The sequence below is a fragment of the Gobio gobio genome (assembly GCF_949357685.1).
Source record: "Gobio gobio genome assembly, chromosome: 4".
NCBI lineage: Eukaryota > Metazoa > Chordata > Actinopteri > Cypriniformes > Gobionidae > Gobio > Gobio gobio.
The window spans coordinates 24,088,345-24,108,592 of NC_137100.1; the positions used below are offsets into that span (position 1 = coordinate 24,088,345).

General features: G+C 37.1%; 1 protein-coding gene across 1 annotated transcript; it reads right to left on the reverse strand.

The window, feature by feature from the left end:
• Positions 1-28: 28 nt before the first annotated feature.
• prlrb (prolactin receptor b) lies at positions 29-20,067 on the reverse strand. The gene is made up of 9 exons (XM_079814100.1): positions 19,866-20,067; positions 15,546-15,617; positions 13,687-13,819; positions 12,597-12,766; positions 10,854-11,035; positions 9,507-9,648; positions 6,688-6,787; positions 6,195-6,264; positions 29-3,389 (listed from the first exon to the last, which is right to left on the reverse strand). The coding sequence occupies exons 2-9, from the start codon at positions 15,610-15,612 to the stop codon at positions 2,748-2,750; spliced, it is 1,506 nt and encodes a 501-aa protein (XP_079670226.1). The 5' UTR covers positions 15,613-15,617; positions 19,866-20,067; the 3' UTR covers positions 29-2,747.
• Between the last annotated feature and the right edge of the window lie 181 nt (positions 20,068-20,248).

Consider the following 20,248-nt stretch of genomic DNA (forward strand, 5'->3'; position numbering starts at 1 on the left):
TCTTTGAGTTTCACTAAGAAAATGTTCAACTGGTTGAATACCTTTTTTTAATTTTAGCTTTAGACCACCTCTAAAAAAAAATTGCAAAACTGAAATGGTCAACAATAAAAAAAAAAATCCTAACCTTTTAGCAAGCTTCTCTGGACTTTGTCCAGCAGTGGATAGAAAACTGCATTACACATGCCATTGTCAGTGAAAGAATTTGAGGAGCTCATGCTAGAAACACCAAGGACCCAACATTTTCTTTTCCACACAACTTCATATGAATTTTCTTGTAGTATTAAACATCTTGAACTCGTCACAAACAAACAAACCGAATGCAGTACATGTACCACAATGGGTGGTATAAAAAAACAAAACAAATGGCTTACATTCAAATTCCAACTAAACAAAAAAGCTGCACAATGGTACTAGAATTTTCTTTTCATGCTGACCCAAATGTTTGTCCTTGTATAGTGTTAAGTCAATGTTTGACTTAAAGTAACTCTTTACTGCTGCACTGCAGACCATAAATGTTCAGTGATGAGACCAGCTGACCCGTCTATGTCTGCCGCCGTAACTAGCTCCTCTGAGGCGGTCGATATAAGACTTAAAAACAAAACATCAAAGGCCTGCCAGACCATTCTGGGCTCACTGCCCTTGTGTTTGGTTAAGCTTTGACAGTAGTTAGGCTTTGACGGCCCTTTTGTGCCAGCGTTTTACACAGATCTAATCTATTATTTGACATTAGTCTTAATTCTAGAGGTTCCAAGTTCATATAGTTGTAAATCAGAAGGATGTATTCAGACTGTTCAGGCAAAAACGAGTAAATATTGATTGCCATTTTAACATTGAATCAGTGTTATAAATCAAGATTAAATTAAGTATAAATAAAATGGATTGTGAGCTACACACAAATAGTAGATTCAGTTCAATAAATACATAGTAAAATCATTAGTTGTTTTTACCAAAGAAATCTCACACTTTTTATATTCATAGTATAATTTTGAATAAATATACAAAAGGCGCTTTTCCATACAACTATAAAAATGCTTAACAACAATCAACATTGAAAGATTCAGGAGCAGCAAAAGCATTAAGAAAAGTGCCAGGTCTTTAGAGAGAGTGGTGAAACTCCAGTGTGGTGTTTTGTATGTCAGCTATGAGGTAGTAAGTTGAACAAACATTTGGAGAGGTTTAACAATTAATATCATTTAGTGGGGTATTTTTTAAGCTGTTGGTCGATGTGTAATGGGTTTAGAAATACGCTTTCAATCTCCTTTTCCACTCATTAAAGCAGCTTCCTGTTTTTTTTCAATTACCCACAGAAACTGTTCTCATTATTTTGTGCAAACTGTAGCTGTAGTTGTGCAGGTTGATAGATACAACATTACAGGGGTGCATTTCACAGTATCGTTTGCAAACTATGGTTGCAAGTTCTGTTGTTACCAACACAGTTCAATGATCTGGTCTTTCCCAAAACCAAAGTTCCAACAAATATTCGCAAACAAGTTGTGGGGATGGAACTACAGCTCTCGACTTGTAGTTAAAAGCTAGTTTCTTGTTATAATGACATGGCCTTAAATCATGCTCTCAAGCAAAATAAGCAAGGTAATGTAGTACAATCTATACCTTTAATTTCATATATACACTTGCCGGCCACTTTATTAGGTACACCTGTTCAGTTGTTCAATAACGCAAAGATATATTCAGCCAATCACATGGCAGCAATAGATAATCTGCTGACGTTCAAGACAAGAACGTTGATTTAAGTGACTTTGAACGTGGCATGGTTGTTGGTGCCAGACGGGCTGGTCTGAGTATTTTAGAAACTGCCGATCTACTGGGATTTTCACGCACAACCATCTCTAGGGTTTACAGAGAATGCACTGAAAAATATCCAGTGAGTGGCAGTTCTGTGGGCAAAATGCCTTGTTGATGCCAGAGGCCAGAAGAGTTCGAGCTTAGAGAAAGGCAACAATGAGTGACCAGCAGGATAACACACTATGTCACAAAGCTCAAATGGGTTTCTTGAACATGACAATGAGTTCACTATACTCAAATGGCCTCCACAGTCACCAGATCTCAATCCAATAGAGCACCTTTGAGATGTGGTGGAACGGGAGCTTCGCATCATTGATGTGCAGCTGAAAAATCTGAAGCAACTGCGTGATGCTATCCTGTCAATATGGACCGCAATCTCTGAGGAATGTTTCCAGGACCTTGCTGAATCTAAACCACGAAAGAATTAAGGCAGTTCTGAAGGCAAAATGGGGTCCAACCTGGAACAAGCAAGGTGTACGTAATAAAGTGGCCGGTGAGTGTATACAAATTTCATTCTACATCCTTTAGTTTGAAAAGAGAATAAAAGCACAGTTTTTAAAGAGTGCATGTAAATGTGCTCTAGCATCCCAGGATTGAATCAAAATAATGGCAAAAGAAAATATTGAAGTAGTCCTCAGACTACTGGTTATTTACAGCAATAATCCGACATTAATTAAATCATAAACCAATTCATTAGCAGAAGTTATTACTCCACACAATTCTTAATTGTTGAGCCCACGTGGTTTAAATGAAAAAGGAGTGGTTTTGGGAAACAATCATGACTAGCTAGTTCATTTCTCCAATGATTGCATTGTACTATGGCAGTTAAGCAGCAAGTTACGTCATTTTATGGGAAACGTACCACATATTTCTGAAAGAACCCTTCTACTAAAGTGCTTGATAGTTTGAACAGGACGTTACAAGACAAAACAGTCACGAAATAGTCAAGATCCACTTGAAAATGTCACGGTTTCCATGTATCCCAGAGGTTTGATGACACCTCCAGTTTCCTCAGCTCCAGAAGTTTTGTCACACTGGATGTCTTTGTGTCCCTGTACAGGGATGCTGTCTTGTAGTACAAGAATACTATCGCTGATAACGTCACTGACCATACTGTAGTCCTCCCCTACCAGGGGATTCTGGTCTCGTTTCTCTTTGTCAACCTCCACGTACCCTGTAAGTTCAGCACAGGTGATGCTGACGTGCTCACATTTGCTCATTTGAGTGTTTTGGTCCTGAGCTTTTACTGGTGAGCCATTGGAAATAAGGTGAAGTCGCTGTTGAGGATCGCCAAGGACACAGCTGGTGGCACTTGGCTGATTGGAGACAGTCCCAGGGTGGACCTGGTCACTCAGTGGAGTGTTTAGCCCCTGACTGCTGTTCCATGTGATCTGGAATCTGTTTTGTGCAGTATCTGCGGGACCATTTTTCTCCTTTTGGTACTCAACACAAGCTTTGCTATCAAACTCTGTTTCCTCATCATAGTTAGAGACCACAATATACTCCACTTGATGGTCTGAGCTCTGGGCTATTTGGGGATATCCCAGAGTAACCAGAGCACTGAAGATCTCCTCAGACCTCCCACTCTGTGAAACAAGAAGTAAAATGACCTTTGTATTTTGGAACAGCAGTTTTGTGGGGTCAATTCATTGTCAGTTGGAAATGTTTATTTTTTTGTGACCATAATAGAACGAAGAAGAACATCTCAGTACAGATTGTTTTGTGAAAATTTCACAATGTAATACAAACATTACAAAGAGGCTATTGAGAAATCTGACCATTAAAAACAATATTGGATTTAACAGCAAGGGACAGTTTACATCAAAGGGGTAGTTCACCCAAAAATGAAAGTTATGTCATCATTTACTTACCCTCATGTCGTTCCAAACCTGTAAGACTTTCGTTCATCTTCGGAACACAAATGGAGATCTTTTTGATGAACAGTCCATGCAACTACCACTTTGATGCTTCAAAAAGTTTGTAAAGATGGTAAAACGAATCCATATGAATGGAGCGATTTAGTCCAAATTTTCTGAAGAGCCTTGATCACTTTTTATGATGAACAAATTTAATTTAGGCTTTTATTCACATATAAACATTGATCAGCGAACATGAACAGAAGCTCAACCGAACTTGATTGAGGCACGAGAACAAACCTCTTGCAGAAGCTCAAACGTGCTGCGTAACACACTAGAACAAACCTCATTGGTTGTTGCATGTTTGACCTTCTGTTTATCGTAATTGATGTGCGAGTTGATGATGCTTATATGTGAATAAAAGCCTAAATTTAATCTGTTCATCATATAAAGCGATCGAGTCTCTTCTGAAAATTTGGACTAAACCGCTCAATTCATTTGGATTAGTTTTATGATCTCTTTATGAAATTTTTGAAGCATCAAAGTGGTAGTTGCGTAGACTGAACAGAGGGACTGAAAGCTCTCAAATTTCATCAAAAAGATCTTCATTTATGTTCCGAAGATGAACGAAAGTCTTACAGGTTTGGAACGACATGAGGGTGAGTAATTAATGACATAACTTTCATTTTTCGGTGAACTATCTTAAGTCTTAAAGGCACAAAAGCAAAAAAATGGCTCATTTTATTTTAAATCAGGTTTTTCTTTTACTAATTTGTTAAGTATCACGTAAATCTCAAGAATGTATCGTGAGTATCAGTTATCATGTAAATAAAAGAAAAAAAAGGCCAAAAGTTAAACTAAACAGCACTAACATTATAAGTGCATTATAAGAGGGGAAAATAAATAATAAACAGCACTAACATTATAAGTGCATTATAAGAGGGGAAAATAAATAATAAATGTAATACATGATACGGCCTAGGGATGCTCATTTCGGGTAATTTTCCCAACCGAAAACCGCCACTCATTATCCGATTATTAACCATTAACTGATAATTATAATATTGAATTGGCATTAAATAAATATACAATTGACGAGTGTCTGTGACCCGTTAAAAAGACACTTTTTTTCACGGGTTTATTTTACCGTTCAAACAGCAGCATACAGAACAGATCAACAACAGAACCTGGGTTCACACATTTTCACATGTTCACGCACATGCAGCGTTTCTGACAACAGAGAAAAACAGAATAAAATATTAATAAAAAGCATAAAATAAATAGGCCTATACTAAATACTTTTCACTTAAATGATAAATTAAGATAACAAAACGAAAACACACTTTAAAAGTAGCATGTCTAAGTGATGTGGGGTTAGTCTGGAGCGCAGCCTGTTGACAGAAAACATGCTCTCAAGCCTTGTTTATACTTTCCTCTGGCTCCACAGCGCGACAATGTTTACTTTAGTAAACTTTACCAAAATCACACTACGAAAAGCCTTAAACAAGGCTTCAGATGGCACTGATGCCCCTGGAATACAGAGATAACGCCTCGCTAGAGTAGCCAGCCTTGGGAAGCGCCTTTCATTTTTCTTTCCACCAGTCTAGAGCTTGTACTACTGCTGTATTTTAATACCGCGTAGCATATTTTGCAAGTCGAAATGGCCCCACAGAGTAGGCCTACTTTTTTTCCATTGCGTCATTTTGCGAAATACGTCTGTGTAAACACGTGTGGTTTCACGTGTTGACGCGACCCGTGAGTTAAAGGGATAGTTCACCCAAAAATGAAAATTAGCCCAAAATTTACTCACCCTCAAGTCATCCTAGGTGTATATGACATTCTTCTTTCAGACGGATAAAATCGGAGTTATATTACAAAAGTCCAGGCTAATCCAAGCATTAGAATTTGATTCATAGTTGCTCTGTTTTTGAAGTCCATAAAAAGTGCATCTGTCCGTCAAATAACTGCTCCACGCGGCTCCGGTGTGTTAATAAAGGCCTTCTGAAGCGAATCGACGCGTTTGTGTAAGAAAAATATTCATATTTAAAACTTTATCAAGTAAACTTTCGGCCCACAGCCTTCCGTGGAAAAGTGTTGAATGTAAAACTCAAGATGCGTACGTGACGTTATGACGAGCCTACCTGCTCGCGTTAGTCTTTCGATCGGTAAGGGAACTTTCAACAATTTTTCCATAAATTGAACAGGGAAGGCGGTCGGCCGAAAGTTTACTTGATAAAGTTTATTCGTCTGAAAGAAGAATGTCTTATACAGCTAGGATGACTTGAGGGTGAGTAAACTACGGGCTGATTTTCATTTTTGATTTTCATTCACTATCCCTTTAACAAATATTATAGCATATTTTTCTGTAACATGCAGCAGAAGCAAAAAAAAAATTAAATAAACCTTTTAAACCGGTTAACTGATAGTATTAAATCGGTCACTTTCGGTTAACGGCTAAACGGTCAATATGAGCATCCCTAATACGGCCCCTTTAACAAGCTAGAAATTCACAAATTATGATAGTGTCTGCTGTACCTTAAGAAGCTGAGTGTCTAAGCCACTGATCTTCGGTTCAGGAACTGGTGGCAGTACAAAATCTTTCACCCTAGAGAAGAATATGGAAATGCAGAATTAACTTCATGGTGTTATCCACCTGATTTTTTCTTTTTTCATTATGCTGTTTGACATCAACTGGTATTTGTTATCATATTATTTAAATGTATTTATTATTGTAATCAAACAAGTTTTTTAGCACAAATAGTTTTACCATTTACTACACAATGTTATTCTTCTAGTTATTGACCTATAGTGGCTAATGAATGGGAAGTCCTGCACATACACTGGAAAACTGTGTTGAAAAATAAGGTGGATTCAATATTATGTTAATGTACAACTGAATTATTCATTAGTCATACATTTAGGTATAGAATTCTGTATTCTGAAGGAAATCCTGGGAAAACCGCTATCTTTTATGCACAGTTATTAGTGTAAATCCCTTTGTCATTTTGATGAGGTAGGTCATGCTTACCGTTTTATCTTGACTGTCAGCACTCCTGCAGTCAGCAGGAAAACGACGACAGTTAAAGTGAAGGCAAGGATCATAACTGCATTCTGTGTTTCAGAAATATCTGCAATATAAGAAACACAAAGACTTGCCATGCCAGTCATGGTGCCAGCGTTTTTTATCATTTTCACAAAAATGTGTATTTTATGAATATCTGAGCATGCATATCAAAAGAAAGAGCAGACCCTCTGCTTAAAAAACAAACAACATTTTTTTTTTTATTCTAGCTTCATGCATTCCATTTTTATCAACACTTGAATATGGGTAAGTTTCATAAAAAAAAAAACATTTTTAACAAAAAGCTGAGAAAATCATGTTTTTGTCAAAGACTACATCCAGATCAGATTCAGAGTGATGATCAAACACAGATGGAGTAGATCGAGTCCATCAACACCCCTAATGCTTGCACAGTCCTAGAGCTCGTCCAGGGTCAACATTTCATTCAGTAACATCAGATAGTTTTGATTTATATGATGATCACGTTGTTTTACATATGCATCCACTTACATACGATCGCTTGTTTTTTGCGTCTTCTTCGCCCGTGTTTTGATCAGGAGATTCTGTACTCATTCGGAAGATGCGTAATAGCACCCCCTAGCGTATAACAGTGAAAGCCCGGAAACCAGTAAAATTTCTTGTTTGGCGGGGAAGCGTTTTCTTACAAATAACGGAAAATTCTGTGTTTGGCGGGGAAAGAGTTAATGCTGTAGATTGAGTTAAAGGGGTCCTCAAACAACTATTTTCTTTTTTTCTGGCTGACCAAACTCAAGCCAGGACCAAACAGATGCCTTTTACTTTTTGGTTGGTTTTACTCAGAGTGCCGAATGTAAGCCAGATTTGGCCCAGACTCAGTTGCTATCTGGGTAGTTACAAAGCACAAAGTCCACTCCAAAGGAATGTATTCCCGTATTTCCTCAAATAATAACTGGGTTCCTTTATTTACCTGAACTGCAGAAGGTCACAGGCTTTTATTTGAAACAGGCTTTTGTTAGGGGCAGGCATGTATTTCTAATTCCATCTATTTGAAAAATAATTGTTTTAAATAAACTGTTTTAAATGAAAAGCAATAGCGTTCCAGTGGACAGATATCATAGATTTTTTAAAGAAACATTTGCAAAAATATCACCATTTACAACAACAGCCAGAAGGGCGAACATTTTTATTCCGTGCTTAATTTCTATATTGTTTGCACGTGAGGGAAAAAAGCTTTGTTCCACTTAGGAAGAGTTGTGCACTTTTAAGCATTTTTTTATTTTACTATATCTCTTTACATAAATATTATTTTCTACTTAAAAAAAAACCTATAATTTCGTTATTTTACTAACCCAAATGCATCCGCGCTTTCTATATTCTACGTTAGGGAAAAAAGCTTTCTTCCTCTTAAGCAGAGTTGTGTTCCTTTAAGCACTTTTTATTTTAATATATAGATCTCTTTACATAAATATTATTTTCGACTTAAAAAAAACCCTATAATTTCGTTATTTTACTAGCCCAACTAATGCATCCGCGCTTCCTATATTGGTTGCAAGAGAGGGAAAAAAGCTTCCTTCCACTTAAGAAGAGTTGTGTTCCTTTAAGCACTTTTTATGTTAATACATCTCTTTACATAATTTTTTTATACTTATAAACTGTAATTTCGTTATTTTTCTAACCCAACTAATTACTCATTGCGCGCACTTTTCTCAATCCGTTATGGAGCTATTCAATTTTGATTTTGCATATTGTTTTTTAAACGTTCGTTCGTGTAGTTCATATGACCACTTTACAATACTTCAATAACATAATTTATTTTGAAGCCTATTCTGTTTTCTTGTACAAAATAAAATATTTTAAGTTAAATGCAGAGGAAGACATGTAAAAAAAGACAAGAGGCTAAGAGATTGTCAAGATCATTTGTGTAACCTGCCAGACACAGTATCTTCACAGACTAACACACGTCACATCTCTCTACAGTATTTAAAATGGCATATATGCATCAGTTATATTCTCAATTTAATTTACAGAGCAATCCATGCAAAGTTTTTAGTTTAACTATAGAAGAGACCAGGATTAGTGTGCGTCGCACTCGCGATGGTCACGATGGTTTCGGTTCATTCGGCACAACCCTACTGTACATTACGATGAACTTGACCGGCCTTTATTTGTTCATGCTGGCCACGCCCCCGGCCACTATCAGAGGCCCGGCGTTTAATTGACTACAGGCTTTTATTTGAGGAAATACGGTTTTCTCTACATCAGTAAGCACTGTTTCTAAACTCTCTGAAACTGGATTGTTGTCTTCTGGGAACGTATAAATCACAATATTCTTCATTTATATAATTTCTGCCCAGAACAAATGCAAAAAAGGGGGCGAGGCCTGATTTAAATTGCATTTCGACCATAGACTGTAAAAGATTTCAACGTGTGTCGAACTTGAAACACGCAGTTATGGTAAGGGCAGTGACAGCGGTTAACCAAATCACAACACACTGGCCCAGCCGACTAATCAGAGCACATTGCGTTTTACAGGAGTAGTAGATTCATAGAAACCAGATATAAAGAGTGTTTCAGACAGGTTAGGAAGAGAGGTGCTGCAATATGGTAAAATATGTGGGAATTTTTTTTTTTTTTTTTTTTTTACATTTCTAGAAGAAAATGTAAAACAAAAACAAAATCAAGATTTTGAAAAAGGGCAAAATAGGTCCCCTTTAAAATGTATCTAAAGGCAGAACTGTTGCTTAGTAATGTAGAACAATGGCTGGAAGGTGTGAAAGATTGAGTTGCTGTTGCTGGTATCATCTTACTGTCTGGAATCTGTATGAAAGTAGATGGGCTCCATTCGCTCCAGAGGCCTTGGTCTAGTTTGCAGCGCACTTGCACGACGTACTTTACTCCTGGCTGAGGACTATAGATGCTAAACTCCAACTGTTTTCCAGCACCATATGACTACAAACACAAGAAGTATGTGTCTCAATCATAATTATTACATGATATCAAAACTTTTGAATGCAAAAATTAGCTTCTTAAACCTAAATATTGCATCCAGTGCATCCGGAAAGTATTCACAGCGCTTCACTTGCTCCACATTTTATGATGTTACAACCTTATTTCAAAATGGAACTCATTATTTTCCTCAATTCTACAAGCAATGCCCCATAATGACAACGTGAAATAAGTTAATTTGAAATCTTTGCAAATTTATTAAAAATAAAAACCAAACGTATGTACATGAGTATTCACAGCCTTTGCTCAATACTTTGTTGAAGCACCTTAGGCCCCAATTACAGCCTCAATTCTTTTTGAGTATGATGCTACAAGCTTGGCACACTACTTAGGGCAAGTTTCTTTCTGGCCACTCTACCATACAGGCCTGATTGGTGGAGTGCTGCAGAGATGGTTGTTCTACTGGAAGGTTCTCCTCTCTCCACAGAGAAACGATGGAGCTCTGTCAGAGTGACCATCGGGTTCTTCGTCACCTCCCTGACTAAGGCCCTTCTCCCCTGATTGCTCAGTTTGGCCAGGCTGTGCTCATTGGGACCTTCAATGCTGTAGAAATGTTTCTGTACTCTTCCACAGATCTGCGCCTCCATACAATCCTGTCTATGAGGTCTACAGACAATTCCTTGGATTTCATGGCTTAGTTTGTTCTCTGACATGCACTGTTAACTGTGGGACCTTATATAGACAGGTGTGTGCCTTTCCAAATCATGTCCAATCAACTGAATTTACCACAGGTGGACTCCAATCAAGTTTTAGAAACATCTCAAGGATGATCAGTGGAAACATGAGGCACCTGAGCTCAATTTTGAGTGTCATGGCAAAGGCTGTGAATACTTATGTACATGTGATTTTTTTTTTTTTTTTTCGTTTTTCATTTTTAATACATTTGCAAATATTTCAAATAAACTTGTTTGGGTATTGTTGAGGAAAATAATGAATATAATCCATTTTGAAATAAGGCTGTAACATAACAAAATGTGGAAAAAGTGAAGCACTGTGAATACTTTTCGGATGCACTGTATAAAAAGGATATTTCTTTTTAAAGAAAATCCTATTTTTATTTATGGACCCCAAGTTGAAAATCCTGGCCTAAATAGTGTCAATTTAATTTAGTCATAAAAACATTTTTTAAGAACCTTGGTGAATCTCACCTCCCAATTGCTGCTGTCCTCCTCGTCTCCACTGTTTATTTTTAAGCGAACTTCATATTTGATTGTTACCCAGCCCGAGCGGGTGTCTGCGTCACGGGGAGGCTGCCACTCCACCAAGAAATAGGGACTGTGCTTGGTCTGCATTAAAGTCACATTCACATTCTCTGGAGGGTAAGGCTGCACTGTGTGAAAGAAGATGAATCATCTTAAATGACATTCAACTGCACAGACACACAATGTTCCATTAGAATCCGTGTGCAACTGAACAGTGACAACAACACATTTACTAAAAGAGGAAAGAAATGAATGGATGACTATTCCTCATATTCTTCATGTATACTACCATTAAATTCAATTGTATTTATAAAGCACAATTAAAAACAACCACAACCAATGTGCTGCACTGAACTAGAATTAATCATAAATACAATGGAACCTACAATAAGACATAATGGATGTAAAACAGGGCATAGACAACAAAAGACATCACAAGTTGTATGCTAAAGAGAAAAGATATGTTTTTAACTTTGGCTTAAAAATATGTACTGTTGCTGCAGTCATAATAGAAATCAGTAAACCAAAGTTCCAAAGTTTAGGTGCGGCTAGATTTTAACTTCAACTTGGACTTGGACACAAAAGGTAAGAAGGGGTCATTTCAAGTTTTAAAGACAAGAGCGCTATGAAATCAATTCTAAACCAGACCAGAAGCCAGTTGAGAGACCCTAAAACAGAGTGATATGTTCACATCAAAAGAACCATTAAAAAAAAAAGTAAATTGTTGTTTAAAGAAATTAATACTTTTAATTCAGAAAGGACGCATTAAATATTATATAATTTCTGAAGGATCATGTGACACTGAAGACTGATGTAATGGTTGCTGAAAAATCAGCTTTGCCATCACAGGAATAAATGATCTTATTAATATATATTAAAATAGAAAACAGTTTATTTAAATTGTAATAATATATCACGATATTACGGTTTTACTATATTTTGATCAAATAAATGCAGCTTCGGCGAACAAAAAATACTTTTTTTCAAAAGCATACTCTGAACAACTGTATTAATGCATTTTTTTTTTAATCACCAGTGTGTTAGAGCCTGAACCATATGCCATATGCCAGCACATTCAAGCAACTTCAGTGAGATATTTGATATATGCGAGACACAAACCTGTTCATCCTCATTCTGTTCAGCTAGTCAGCCAGAGCGGACTCTGTTTAGTGCCATTTAGTACTTTTCCGTTCCACTCAGATGCTCTAAAACTCACCGTTACAGATGGATAAGCCCAGTGAACACACATTTCTAGCAGGAACTGAATTGGTTGGGGGAAATTGTAACTAAACTATATAATTGCACATGCAGCGTTATCTGCCTTCTGCAGCTGTTCTGGTATGATGATTTAACTGAAAGTAATAAAAGTTCAACAGTTGTGTCACACACTGAACTATGTAAAATTACAGGAAGGCGTGTTTGATTAGGGATAGAGCTCAACTCTGCAGGACAGTGGCCCTCCAGGACTGAAGGTGCCATCCCTGTTTAATATACACTATATTTAGCAGGCAGTTCACTGCACTGTGGCTGTTGTCAAAACAACCCTGAAATTGCTATCTGTAGTAAAACATCATTAACCATTCATGCATGCTCAGTAGGCGATACGCTAGGGGCAATTTGCAAGCACATAAAAACAAATCCATTTCTGGATGTGTTTTAGTATGTTGTGAACACAATAAATGAACTCACCGATATCCATAACATCAATTTCCACAGATTCTGAATAGGCTTTTCCCAGTGTATTGGAGGCCACCACTGTGATGTTGTATATGATCCAAATAGAGGTGTGTCGCTTGTCAAAATAACAGGAATTGTTCCCCGCCTTATGATAATCCGGGCATTCAAAGACTTCCACAGAGCTGAAAAAGTTTATTGATGGTTTAAAAGTTGAAATTAATGACATAACTTTTGGACAACAGATGAACCAGAACCTGAGATTTATTGTTAGAAAATATGTAAACATAGACTAGCTTACTTTAGTGTGCTTATGAATAATTGTGAGTGCTGTACAAATGTGTAATGTTCTGGGAAAACATATTTAGAGAATAACCAAAAAAATAAGTTCCTGAATTATGAGAGCTACAAATATACACTACTTTTCAAAAGTTTGAGGTTAGTAATATGTTATTCAAAGAAATTAATTTTATGAATTTTACTCAGCAAAAGTGACAGCAAAGACATTCATAATGTTACAAAATATTTCTATTTAAAAAAAAATGCTGTTCCTTTGAATTTGACAACAAATCCTAAAAAATGATCAGGGTTTCCCCAAAAAGTTGTTTTCAACATTGATAATAAATCAACATTCAACATTGACAAGTAATGTTTCTTGAACAGCAAAACAGCAAATTAGAATGATTTCTGAAGGATCATGTGACTCTGAAGACTGGAGTAATGATGCTGAAAATGCAGCTTTGCCATCACAGGAATAAATTATATTTTAAAATATATTACACTAGTAAACAGTTCTTTTAAATTGTAATAATGTTTCACAATATTACTGTACTTAACAGCAATTAAAAAGTCTTACCAACCCCAAACATTTGAACAATAGAGTATCATTCTCAGTAACAGTATATGTTCCTGATACACATGAAATCATGGGATATTTTATTGAGCCAAATAAAGCCTATATTCTAAACGGTGTCAGAATAAGCACACAATGAGGCAATTGTCCACGCATTGACACATGGTGGAAATAATGTAACCACAAACCTTTCAAGTGACAAACCTATCCAAACCAAACCTTTTTATGAATAGTGATTTAGGTTGCACTAACCTCTCTTTTCTGTAATACAGGTGGTAGCTGGTGGGCAATCCACCAGTCGATCCAGGCTCCCACCAGCAAGTAAAGGTCTCTTTCTCAGGTGACCGACATTTTGTTAGTCTGGGCCTCCCTGGGGGAGAATGACCTGGAGAGATATTGTAATTGAAGATTATATGATCTATGATAGGTCTGTAAAAAAGCCTATTATATATTATTGAATTCTTCTGGAAATAGGCCATATGTTGAAACATGTTTATAGGTATTTCATACCTAAAATAAAATTAATTATTAAAAGCTATATAGAAACTTTGGTAAATTCTTTGAATTCGACTTGGTTAAACTCAATATGGAATTTAAAAATGCAACATAAATTCAAATTAGGGCTGCTCGATTATGGAAAAAATCATAATCACGATTATTTTGGTCAATATTGAAATCACGATTATGTAACACGATTATTTCACATGACTTTGGGAATGTGTTGTATTTATTAAAAATACACCTTTCAACAATTCAATTGAAATTGTAACATTTGTTGTACTTTTTGAACTATTAAAATAAATAATATAACATATATTCGAATCAAAGTATAAAAGTATTCACGTAAAAATGATAACCACAAATAAGATCAACAATATGGTTCGGCTATGCTTTTCAGGTACGTCTAACATTAGTTTTCAGGTACAGAAATGTATCAAATGTAAAATAACATTGCATATTTGAGTGCATAAATTAAAGATTAATCCTATTAAACTTACAAAAGCTATTCAATCAAGAGCGGTGAGTGATGTCCTTGTCTTTTGTTGTTTGACATTAAACAGACAGCAGTAAAGGCTACTGCCCCTTTAAGACCTCGCGTCTTCTTTCTCGACTGCATTAAGTTCACTTAAGGCATATACAGACTATGTCTGCTAAGATACTCATCAAGATGGACATGTTGACATACGTTTTGTGTGAGTTTGTCCGTTCAAGAGCAAGACTTGAAAGAGAACTCAATATTTGCGCGCTGAGAGACGTGTGCGCGCTCTCGGATGAACGCACAGAGACACATTTTCTCACAGCGCGCGCGGCTTCTCATTCTAAACCTAAACCCTAAAGCACTAAACCCGGGTGATGACGGTGAAAACGACTGGTCATATTCGAAAATATGGCAGCACTCGCAATCTCGCATGCATTGAACAAAGTTTACAAAGAGAGAATTATTTGAAAAATATGAAGGAAAAAAAGGACGTTTACGTGGCACCCCTGCTCTCGTCAGTTTTTGTTTCTTCATTAGATTGTCATAGGTCACTCTGTTTAATTTTCAAGTGGTTAAGCAAATTCGTGGTGTTCCTTGAGTTGCAGCCACTACCATGTAGCAAATCTTGCACGTAGCATGTTTCTGCTCGTCGTCTGATTCCTCGGAGCCAAACTGTTCCCAGACAACGGAGTTGGTTTTGCCTTTTTTGCTCACCAAACGCTGCTGTAACTGCCCTCCTTCTGCCATCTTTACTCGCGCCGGGTTTTTAAATTCCAGCGGATGATATGCACACGAGTCACGAGACTCACGAACTGAGAGAGATTTGTGGGTTCGGGAGGGGCGGATGAGCGCGTGCGCGTTTCATTCAGAACGCAAGGCAAAATAATCGTTTTTTCTCGATTGTACTATTTTGGTGATCGTTGGGAGGCAAAATCGAAATCGAAATCGAAATTCGATTAATTGCACAGCCCTAATTCAAATGCAGGAATTAAATTCTGAATGGCACACAACTCTGATGTAGTATATAAACAAAAGGCCTTCAGATTATTCAATTATAGATTTAAAAGCTTTAGTTTTATAGCAACCGTCTGAAGTGATTGGCTGGATTTTAAAGTCCACTACATACACTTACACATGCTGTGTGGGATCCAAGAGAGGAGCCACATCAGAGTCAGAGCCTGCTCTGCATCTCTCCGCATTTTTCCTACATGAGAATTAAACGTCCACAATGTCAACACCACACCAAGCACGTTAAGTGACACCTGTAGAGTTTGTTTCTACTTTAAACATCAATCTAGACATGCAAAACAACCACTTATCATGTGTAAACACATTCACTCATCACAACAGCTGAAAGGTCATTATGTGAACAATTGTATTGGGTTAACTCTATACCAAGATAATATATATATATGTATATATATATGTTTTTATGAATAATGGCTATGATGGCATTAGTTTTTTTAAATGTAGTAAATACATAGTAAATTAGTTTCTCTCAGCTAAGTAAAATGATGACAGAAAGTAAATGTTGATTTGAGAAGACTCAGGCTTCTGATTATGAGAGCAGGACAATCACAAGCACTAAGTCACACTAGACATGAATTTTCAAAACAATTATGTTCTCTATTCAAACGGGCGTAAATGAAGAAGCACAAGCACATCATGTTCCCAGAAGAGATGTTTAAAGGGTTAGTTCACTCAAAAATGAAAATTCTGTCATTAATTACTTACCCTCATGTCGTTCGACACCCGTAAGACCTCCGTTCATCTTCGGAACATAAATGAAGATATTTTAGTTGAAATCTGATGGCTCTGAAAGGCCTCCATTGACACAATGGCACGGTTCACTCTCAAGACCCTTAAAAGGTACTAAAGACGTCGTTACAAAGTCCATCTCACTACAGTGGTTCTAAAATAACTTTATGAATCGCGATAATAATTTTTGTGCGCAAAAATTTTTCAAAAACTTCAAAATTTCAAAACAAGGCATCATAAAGCTTCGAAGCGTTATGAATCAGCGAGTCGAATCAGCGGTTTCAATCGCCAAATTTCAGCAGTTTGGCGGTTTGACACGCGATCCGAATCATCATTCGGCTCACTGATTCATAACGCTTCGAAGCTTCATGATGCCTTGTTTTGAAATCGTCATCACTATATAAGTCGTTATTTAGGGTTTTTTTGCACACAAAACTATTCTCGCCGATTCATAAAGTTATTTTAGAACCACTGTAGTGAGATGGACTTTGTAACGACGTCTTTAGTACCTTTTAAGGGTCTTGAGAGTGAACCGTGCCATTGTGCCAATGGAGGCCTTTCAGAGCCATCAGATTTCAACTAAAATATCTTCATTTCTGTTCCGAAGATGAATGGAGGTCTTACGGGTGTCGAACGACATGAGGGTAAGTTATTAATGACAGAATTTTCATTTTTGGGTGAACTAATCCTTTAACACAGAAAAATTAACCATGATTATTTCGGATAGCATGGTAATGCACAAGGTTATGAATACAAGGCTTCAACAAAAGAATCGAGCAGGTGCAGAGAGGTGACTTAATGGAAAGTTCCAGTGAGAGACAGAGATTGAAAAGGCCATCAATCTTCTTTATGTTTTTGGATCGTTTTTTTAGAAACACTTGGCAACAACATTTTATGTTTACATGTTTTAGTTTCCATATGCCATCAGCTTTATTTATATAAGTCGTTAAAATGCCAAGGACAAGACCCAAACGTTCATGCAATGAACTTGGTACAAATCCGACAAGCTATTGTCTGTGGTCAGTACAGTCCTTTTTTCCCATTTTCCAAGTACCCCATTTTATATGCATATATGAGAAGGAAGTGGGCTGAAGTCCAGGTTTAAATGACCTCAGAAGATTTGACATCCACTTTCTATTTCGGTGCCAAACAACTTAAAATAATAATTTTTCAGCTTGGCAGCAGCAAGATTAACAGCACATCAGTAGCTAAAATATTACAGTATTATTTTACATAACCTACACATTCCTCTACATTCCTAACCAGTGTTGGGGAAAGTTACTTTGAAAAGTAATGCATTACAATATTGCGTTACTCCCTTAAAAAGTAACTAATTGAGTTACTTAGTTACTTTTTAAGAAAAGTAATGCGTTTAATTACTTTTGCGTTACTTTTTCTTACCTGGGCTGGGCTTGTTGCTATTTTTGTGCAACTGTAAAGACCTCTTCATACCAGAATTTAAATAATAAGCCTCAGGGTGATAGCATAGAAATCTAGACGCACCCTAGCAGCAGCAAATATAATTTGCAGCCAGGGAGTCAAGCAACTCTCCGTTGGCTTGCGAGCTGGAAAAAACAAAATCTAGTCAGGCCAATCACATCATGTATAGAGTCGGTGGGCGGCCTTAACATAATGACGGCAGAGTTGCGGCGGTTCCACGTGCTACTTGTAAACAAAGAAGCTGGCGAACAGCGGTCTTTCGAATCGGCTTTGGCCCCGACTCTGGAAGACTTGGAGTTAAGCTTTTCTTTGAGAAAAGAACAAAGAACGGCACTGAAGTCATTCTTAAAAAAGGAAGATGCGTTTTGAGTTTTGCCGACTGGATACGGCAAAAGTTTAATCTATCAACTAGCTTCGCTTCACCTTCTTCGTTGCTCTGGTTGGTTGTAGCGCTATCCTATTGCGTGCAGAGGGAATTTGAAAGACAACTGTTTATCCCGCCCCTCGGATTGAGCCCTGCCAATGGGGTGTTCCCAGACCCAACATCTTGATGTGGGTCTGGCTTGTCAGGCTATCAGGCTGAGGTAAAAATTAAAATTTACGCATGAACAGTAGAGGGCGCAGCTCAAACAAACCTCTCAGCTGTGCTGCCATTCTGGATAATGGAAGAATAGGACGCAGGAGAAAAAGGTTTTACCAATAAAAAAATATATATTTTTTTTTTATTTTTGCTCATGCTTTAACTGAATCATCTAAGGATAGTAGCAAGACATTGGTCAATAAAGGAAGATTAAATGCATACAAATATTTGTTTTATTTAACATTTATTTAATTATTGGAGGTTTGCATAGTACTCTAATTTTGCATTTGACTGATTTTATTCATTTTGAGGAGTACTGAATCTTTATTGTGCAAGTGAGATGAATAAATGCTCACATTTAGTCTAGAACTACAAGTTTACACACAACGCCTCTGCACTTACTCTAGATTTTTCTCAACATGGGGACAGGAGAGCTGTCTGTCAAATAAATGTGAAAAAGTAACTCAGATATTTTGTTGTAAATTTTAAAAGCAATTTAAAAAAAAACATTACTTGAAAAAGTAATCTGATTACATAACTCAAGTTACTTGTAATGCAACACTGTTCCTAACAGCTAATAAATAAGGTAACCAATGTGGAAAACCAATAGGCAGTGCTTTAGATGAAGCATAAAATTAGACATTTATATACAGAAAGAGTTGCCCCTCACCAACCAAAATCAAACACTATGTAAGTAACTAAACTATCTAAATAAATATTCATCCTCAAAAGACAGATATAACAGGGCACAAAGGGCACAGGAGGGAGAAGCTGGCAGCGGAGGCCAATCTGGGATCAAACTAAATGTATTAACAGTCAAAAAAACAAGGTCAGTCAATACATATTTTGCAACTCTAAAAAATCTGTTCATCTGCTGCTCAAAAAAACTGCACTACTATTATTACTGAGTCTACACAAACTCCAGTCTCCTTTGGTCTCTCCTCCAGGGGCCAATTTTACCACTGCATTCGCAGTCACTGATAACAATGTGATAGCCATAAACAAACACATATTGCCTCAGTAAACTGAGATGAGGCAGGTCAGACAGTCAACCCAGCGTCCCAGGTCAACCCAATTGAACAAAACATTTACCCTGGAGAAAGAGATTACTCTGGTCACTATGAATTTTGGCAATACAGACATGTTCGTAGATCAATATTTTGCTGATCCTGGAACAACTATACTGTCTGTAAATTCAGCCCCCCACCAAACCAACCATACATTTTCCCTATAATCAGAAGTGAATAACTGATGTAGAAGCACTGGTTGTAAGCCAAAACTTGACAGACACTAAACGTGTCTTTGCAAATGATGTTGTTCCAGGATCAACAAAGATGTTGAACATGTTGTACTTGGTGACACGACGTTCTGCTATTCCTTCAACATCTAATCTTATTTAAACAGTCATTATAAAGAAAAAAAGACATAAAATAATATGAATTATGTATTAAATATGTAGACTAGATGCAATAATCCAAGAATAACAAAAGAATAGTGCCAATCTTGGCTGTTTACCTCTATAATAATAATCCTTGCATAGCTACACGAGATATAGTTTTGATCGCGGTATTGTGCACAATAAGAGCACAATGACAGATCATAAATCTTTCCGCCGCAAAAAAACAAACAAAAAACATTTAATATCGAATTGTAGTTTTTTACGCGGAGACTCACCTGGATCCGCCACCCAATCCGTGCCCGAATTTATACACACAGCTTCACCTGTGATTTTCCCATAATCCAAATCCACATACGTGCTGCATTTTGGACTGTTCCGCCGTGAAACAGTCTATCCGAAGCGATGCCCCCCGCAAAAAGCGCAAATACAAAGTCACGCTGTTGACACCACAGTCCTTCTGAGTCTCCAGTTGCACACAAACAGCCCTAAAGCTTCAGGGAGAGTCTTGAGGAGTGGCATGTTACTACATCACACAGATCACGGGCCAATGACACGGTGTGTGTTAGAGCAACTGTAAAATAGATGAGGAAAGTTCGTCAATAAAACATTGATGTTCGATTAATAAAGGCTCGTCAGGAAAGTAGTTTTTTTTTTTAAA